General features: G+C 48.8%; 2 protein-coding genes across 2 annotated transcripts in view; both read right to left on the bottom strand.

Moving 5' to 3' along the window:
- Window positions 1–565, bottom strand: part of PLPBP (pyridoxal phosphate binding protein) — a 6,451-nt gene extending 5,886 nt beyond the window's left edge. Inside the window, exons 1-2 of the mRNA XM_057387277.1 lie at window positions 444–565; window positions 12–119 (exon numbers count right to left, since the gene is read on the bottom strand). Of these exons, the coding sequence (XP_057243260.1) occupies window positions 12–119; window positions 444–539 (204 nt within the window). The 5' untranslated portion in view covers window positions 540–565. The remainder of the gene's footprint in view (window positions 1–11; window positions 120–443) is intronic.
- A 921-nt stretch (window positions 566–1,486) lies between these two features.
- ERLIN2 (ER lipid raft associated 2) overlaps window positions 1,487–7,070 on the bottom strand; it is a 13,299-nt gene continuing 7,715 nt past the window's right edge. The window contains exons 6-9 of the mRNA XM_057387270.1: window positions 6,568–6,659; window positions 6,211–6,300; window positions 4,741–4,820; window positions 1,487–3,867 (exon numbers count right to left, since the gene is read on the bottom strand). Coding sequence (XP_057243253.1) covers window positions 3,658–3,867; window positions 4,741–4,820; window positions 6,211–6,300; window positions 6,568–6,659 — 472 coding nt within the window. The 3' untranslated portion in view covers window positions 1,487–3,657. The remainder of the gene's footprint in view (window positions 3,868–4,740; window positions 4,821–6,210; window positions 6,301–6,567; window positions 6,660–7,070) is intronic.

The raw sequence follows: 7,070 nt of genomic DNA, 5'->3' as shown, positions 1-7,070 counted from the left end.
CCCCGACTCACGTAGTTCTCGCCGAAGCTGCGCTGCCCGTGGCTGTAGGCCTCCATCACCATCTCGGCCGGCTTTGTCTTGCTGACGGCCACGAGGCGCGGCTGCACGGCCGGGAGTCCCTGCGGACACGGCGGGGTGAGGGGGAACGGGGCCCTGCTCTGGGGGGCTGCCATGAGGGGATGAATGAGGGGCCGGGGGTGTTGGGGACGGTCGGATCGGTCACGACAGAGGCCTGTCGCGATAGTGAGCTCCTTTGCTGGCGGTTCACACACCCAGATCCGCGCTGTGCTCGCCCCGCGGTACCGCGGATCTGATCCCACAGTGACCGGCGGCCCTGTCCCCACAGCGGGGCCTGTCCCAGCGGCACTGCCGTCACCGCGGACCTGTCCCCACGCCACCGTCCCCGTGCTGCCGATCCCTCCCGGCGGTTGTCCCTCGCTCACCTGCGGCCGGCGCGCCGCCGCTTGCTGCAGCTGCTCGGTGACAGCGCGGAGCGCCGGGCCCAGCCCGTCCCCGGCGGCCATGCCCGCTCTCCACATCCCCTCCCGCCCTCCCGCCGGGGCCGCTTCCGCCACACACCCGCCCCGCCCCCAACCGCAGCCAATCGGAGCGCTCCGCCGAGCGCCGCAGCCAATCGGATCGCTCCGCCGAGCGGCACCAGCCAATGGGAGCGAGGGGCGGGGCGGGGCGCGGCGCGCCATCTTGGGAAGGTCATTGTGGCCCCCGGGGCCCGGCCGGGACTCCCCTTTCTCCCTCCCCTTGGATTTTGGGGAAAAATCTAAAGAATTCCGTGTTCCGAGTGACAGGAACGAGGGCTTCCATTTAGCCCACCCGGCTGTTCCACGCCCGACCCCAAAAATCAGATTCTTATTCTCCCAATGACGTGAATATCAATTATTTCAGGGAAAAAAAGCGTCATAAAAACATGAGAGGGAACAGTGCTTATCCTAAAGGCGCAGTTTGAGGGGTGGGGAGTGCTTGGAACGTGGCCATAAAAGCCCAGAGCAGCTGGAGGGATCGGGACAATGCCCGGCTTTATCGCGGCCACTCCGAGGGGAGCAATGGGAAACTGCCAGCTGGAACACATTAACTCAAATATTTGTCYAAATGTGCAGAACTTCACCGTCCCTCTGCACATTCCGTGTTTACACAGCTGGGGAAAAACACCCGAAAGGTTCCTGCCCTTTGTCTGGTAAAACATGACAAGGATTTTCTGCAAACTTCACCAAATCCGAGGTGTTTGCTGCTGTTTTGTTCCTGTGTTTTTCACTCATTCCATTAAAAAAGCAGGATTTTGACTGACAAATGCAGGATTCCTTGGACATCTCTGACCCTTCTTCCTCCACTTTCCTCCTCCTCCTCAGCGGACAGGGAGAACCAGGGGGTGCAGGGGCACAGCCACCAGCAGCCTCGACGTTCCCTCTAGAAATCCTCCTCTAAAAACACCTCTACACATGATACTAATATTAAAATTGATATCAAAATAGGAAGATTCTAAAATTGAAGGCCATTTTATTGTCATAGCAAATACCAAAATAAAAAGGCTTTGAGTTCAGTACATAAGAAGATCAAAGACTGCASTGGTGGAGCATTTCCACGCTCCCAACAGCCATTCCCAAATATCAGCAGTGTCACAAACCTCTGTTCCCTTTGTCATAGAGTGGGTTTAAAGTTCAGATCTTCATATCAAGATTATAAAAAACCTGTTAGAGTTGCTCTTTAAAGAGCCAGAGGGAATAAAGGTTTACATGGAGACAGATCCACTCTGGAAAATTTGGGACGTTGGACAGAGTGAAGAAATCTGAATGAAGACACAACAACAGATTTTGGCTTGTGAAAAACTGATACACTCAAATTCGCTTTTGCTTTTTTACTCTTAGTATTAATTTAACTAAATCACACTARTGTTTCAGCAGTCAGGGTTTTAATTAAAAAAAAAAAATCATTAAGAGCTTTTCATCCCAAGCTACTGTCTTGCTGTGAAGTCACACATAAAAAAAATTACTTTGGCTTAGTTGGGTCCTTTTATTAGTGAAAATATTTGTGTAAAAGGAGGTTTGAGCTGCTGATGGAAACCTCGAGCAGAAAYGTAGAACAATCTCAAATGAGCTCATCCTCAGTGCTAAATTTCTGCTATTCCCTGTTATAATCAGGAACATCAGAGCCTCCCTGGGGATGCAGTTGTTTGATGAAATTCTGGAGATGGGACTTGCCTTTGCTCCTATTTTCCAAGAAATACAAAGAGGATGGAACTTTTCTCCAGCAGGAACTGATTCTTAATTTCTATTTTGCCTTTTCAAGCATCAACAGAGAAAACTGCTCTGAGAACCATGGAGCCAGCAGCTGAGATTCATCCAAGATCTCTCAGTGTCACACAGATTGATGAAGGTTTAAACACTGAGGAGTGACACCAGGGCTAGTGGGAAGCAAAAATTTGGGGCAGGAGCCTGTAAATGTGCCAGGCTGGTCTCTGGCATCATCTCACATGAGGATATTGGCCTCAAATTGTATCAGCAATTAATCACCAGGCTCTGCTGCCAAATGCAGATGGATTAGGAAGGGAAAAGAAGAAAAAAGCTTCTCTCTAGGCCTGAATTTTTGTCTTCCAATTTTGGAAAACAAAACCCTGTTCCCTCCTTGTGTTTGGGATGGGGTGGAAGGTACATTCTGGGATTGTTTTGAGAGAAAAAGGGGAATCCATCTTTGGGTAGTKCAGGAAGAGCTGCTTTTCTTTGCCCTGTCATTCCAGGATGATGGTTTGTCCTTGGCCAGCTCTAAATCTGCTTTCCACGAGTCCTTTCAGACCCAATCCCACAGGAATTCAGTTCTGCTCCTTTCAGCTCAGCTGAGGGTCCTTTTTCCAGTCAGACACTGTAAACACTGAGATCCTGCAGAGTTAAAGAGCTGAAGGACCATCTGGTCACTGCAAGGCCTTTTGCAAAATCAGGCTCCCTGAGACAGAAATTGCTCCCTCCCTCATTTTCTCTGACTGTGACCTTCACTGAAAATCCCACCCAACTCTGCACTCCAGGACGCTGCTGGGAAAACTCTGCTGTGCCCTATAAAAAACGTGACAAATGGAAAACAAAACATAGAAAATGAATTTTGGGTCACTCCCTGCGTGACGTGTGGTCTAAGGCTTTGATCCCCCAGTGAGGGGAACTTTCAGGATCCTCTGTCTCTCATGGGGTCACCTCATGTGGGCTCAGCAGCCACCTGTAGTGTAAAAAATCTAGCACCTTGTTTTCAAAGGGGATTGAAATAAAGTATTTGGAATTTCCATTAAGAAAAAAAAAAAAAAAACAAACCAGAACAAGTTGTAGCAGTGATTCCCCTCCCTCTAAAACCTCAGTATTTCTTTACCTCCAACTGCTACAAACCACCTCAATCCCAAATTAGGTTCCCATACAGCTGCCTCCTAAATCCTTGGTCTGCATGACAAGGATTCTGCAGCTACAAAACATACCTAGAGCTTAGAAATTACCAAAAAAACCCACCCCATAAATACCAAAGTCCTTGTGTGTCTAATTGTCATACCAAAGATTGAAAGGATTAAATCTGATTCATCTCTTTCAGCATAGGAAAGGGGAGAAACAAAAAGGAACTTCCCAGTTCATGATTTTTTTTTTGATATAAAACGAATAGAAATCTTTCTCTTCAGTTGATGTTATGAAGTAGTTTTGTGTCCTCACTGGTTCCTGCYCCATCCTCCTCGTGGATTCCTTCTGCCAGTCCCTCTGCAGATTTGCTCTGGCTCCCTGCAGAGTCCATGAACATGTTGGGAATATCTTTGCCAAAGTAGATCTTGCTGTTGGCTGCAATTGCYTTGTACTTCATAAGCTGCAAATACTCGGGAGTTAACTTGAGCTGCATGGAGAGAAAAGGGGTCAAAACAGTGGSATTTGGGGAAAAGGAAATTCCTGCAAAGCACACAAGGCACACATTCCCACGAGCCCCTCCACAGGGAAAACACAGAGTGCCCAGAGCAAGGTTTTCCTTCAGAGCAGCTCCAAATCCCAGGGAATAAAATGAGAAGTGATGGGAGCAGCTGGGAAATGCTGGATTTGAGCGTGATGGAGACACTCAAAGCACATCACTCACTGCAGCCCTCCCAAGGAGAGCTGCTGAGAGGGGAAATATCCCTGGCTGCTTCCCAGGGAGCAGATCCACCAGAGAGAGGAGCTGGTTTGTTCAGGATAATTTCAACAGAGAGGATGAACAACTGGCACAAAACAAAACCTGTGCACAACCCTCTGCMCCTTCTCACTGACCCCACACAACTGCAATTCCTCCAGCTGTGGGCAGCACCAAGCACTGCTATCCATGAMATTTTCCTGTTTCCAGGTTGGATTTTTGTTGTTTTTGCAGTACTGAGGCTCTTCCAGGGTGTCTGTGATCAGATCCATTTGYTCTTTCCCTGAACTGTGGTTTGTTCTACCCCTGCTCTGACTGCCTGCCAACTCCAGACTGGAATGGAACCACATTTCTCATCACAACAGTGTGAAAGGGCAACACTGAATCTGATATTCCACGGACACACAGAGCCATGGCCCGTTAGCAGAGCAGAGATTTCACACCCCCTGACACACTGCTCTGCCCACAGAACAAAATAAAGATTAATTATTTCACTCAGATGGAAGCTTTGCTAAAAGGAGATAGTCTCATTTTGCTTTTTGACTTAAACAATGCTCTTGTGCTGAGKATTTCCCCACAGCTTGATGCCAAAGGAAAGCACAGTACCTTGTTGGCCTCRGCCACCTTCATTGCAGTGTAACACTCAGCATCAGCTCTGGCCTTCTCTCGTGCAAGAAATGCAGCATCTGGAAGCAAACACACCCTCTTGAGTCCCATTTTTATTTCCAGCCACGTTTGCAGCTGGAAACTCTTCAGAAAGTGGCCACRGCCACATCTGAACTGCACAGGATACAGCAGGGGGAAAAGGGAACAAAATGGGAAACCCAGAAATGGGAGCTCAATTTACAGCTAAATGGCTGCAGGATGAGAGCATCAGTGAGTAAATGGCATCTGCAACTGCAGAGCTCAAAGCRTTTCACAAACATCAGGCTTTGATTATGGCATCACGTGGGCTGAGCTCAGCCTTTCTTCTCGAGCCAGGACTAACTCTGCTCTGCTGCAGACGTGGGATTTACCCCGAGCCTTTGCCCAGGACTCCAGGAACAGCCCAAGAGCCCAGCAGACTCTCTGCAGATGAGTCTGTGCCTGTGGATGTGATTCCCAGATGGGATTTGCTCTGGGATATGCAGATGGAAGGTTCTGGCACGCAGAGAAGGGATTTTAACCTTTCCAGGCTCTGCCCCTTGCACAGACACTGCAGAGTTTCCTGTCCTGGATCAACAATTGCTCAAAGGCTCTGATCCTGTGGGATACTGAAATTCCTCACTGCTGGCAGAGACATTTAGGGAAAAAAAATGCTTCCCTTCTGTCCTGCCCTCCTTTTGCTCAATCTGTATCTAYCCAATGCTAATGATGGCTAAAATGAGTGTGATCCTGCCCATCCCCTGMCATTCCTCCTGAGCCATGGAGCCASRCAATTGCAACATGTCAGTCTGGCTTTGGGAGCTGCAGAGCTGCATAAACCATTTGTTTACTTCCCCTTGCAGGGAGTCCTGTGAGCAGCTACACTTTGAGATCACGTAAACACTGGATGATTTGGCCCATTYTGGATTCCTCTCTTTTGGCCAAAACAAGGGGCTGGTCCCAATCTGAGACACCAGAAAGAATGAGGGAGGCAGCACAGATCTGAACAGAGGGGCTGACACAGTTATAAGAAATAAACCCCATTGTATTCCTGCAAAGAACTTCTTAATGAGAAGCTGCTGATCTGTAAAAAAAACTCTTAATTGGCTCCTCGGTGGCTTCTGCAAAGCTTGTCAGGGTCTGTAATGAATGGGAGGGGAAAAAAGGCTGGAATTGCAGAGCCCTGTCCCTGCCCTGGAGTTTCCTTGACAAAGCAGTGTCAGAAGGGTGAGGAAACATCTCCCTAAGTTAAGTTCAAACTCCTCCAAAGATCACCGTGACAAAGGGAGTTTCAGGAGGCACAGAAACATTCCTATTGCTGCCTCTGGTCAGGAGTTTCACCCTGTGAATGTCAGGGATCCCATAACACACTCAAAACACACTTCAAGAACTCTTTGGCTCTCGGGTGAAATCTTCAGGATTTCCTCACTGGAAAGCTCAGCCCCTGCTCACCTTCAATCTCTGAAATTCGCTTCTCTGTTTCCTTTTCCATCACTTTCTGCCCRTAAGTTATTTCAGCAACTTGTGCAATCTTTTCTGCCTCTGAAATGAAAACAAGAACACACCCACGTTGTCATCACACATCTTCCTAACGCCAGCAGCAGCCTCRCCCTGGAAAATCCTCACTCATCGCTCACTTCAGGTGGGAATAAACGGTGGGAAGAATTTCCAGCCTGCAGAAAACAAAGCTGGAAAAACTCCTGAGTGGCTCTGGGAATGTTTCAGATCAGAGAAAGTCCCAAAGTGGATCCCTCCCTGGGGTCTCTTTGCTGTTTGTCCCCCTCATTCCCTCTCCCAACCCGTACAGACCGATCAGGGCTTTCTTCCTCTCCGTCTCTGCCTCCTTCTCCACCACYTTCTGCTTCTGGGCTGCAATCAGCAGCTTTGTCTTCTCACTCTCCCTGGAAAGGAGGAGAAACCAGTTAAAACCAGGAGCTCACTGGTGTGGGATTCCCAGGACGAGCTGTCCYCTCCTTCCAGCACTTGTCCAGGGCAGGTACTGCACACACTGAGCTTTTTGCCCAAATCAAAGCATTTTTTCCTCCCCTCCACAGCAGGACAATTTTCCAGTTGAGTCCCTGTGACACACTCCCTGTAGGATGCCATAGTGCTTTTTCTCTCTTACTGGTTTTTACTTTCATTAATGAGTTTTACAAGTGTGAACATAAATAAAAAAAACCCTGCTCCTGCTCCCAGTCAGGGAAGAGACACTGGAATTGAGCATCTCTCAACACATCCTGCTCTATTTATGGCATCACAACACTGATTTGGGACCTCCCACCACGAGCACAGCACACAGGATTCACCACAGG

Source organism: Malurus melanocephalus, unplaced genomic scaffold (assembly GCF_030028575.1).
Source record: "Malurus melanocephalus ecotype Western Australia unplaced genomic scaffold, MMel_1.1 scaffold_1164, whole genome shotgun sequence".
In the NCBI taxonomy this organism is placed as follows: Eukaryota; Metazoa; Chordata; class Aves; order Passeriformes; family Maluridae; genus Malurus; species Malurus melanocephalus.
This window is presented reverse-complemented; position numbering and strand designations above follow the sequence as displayed.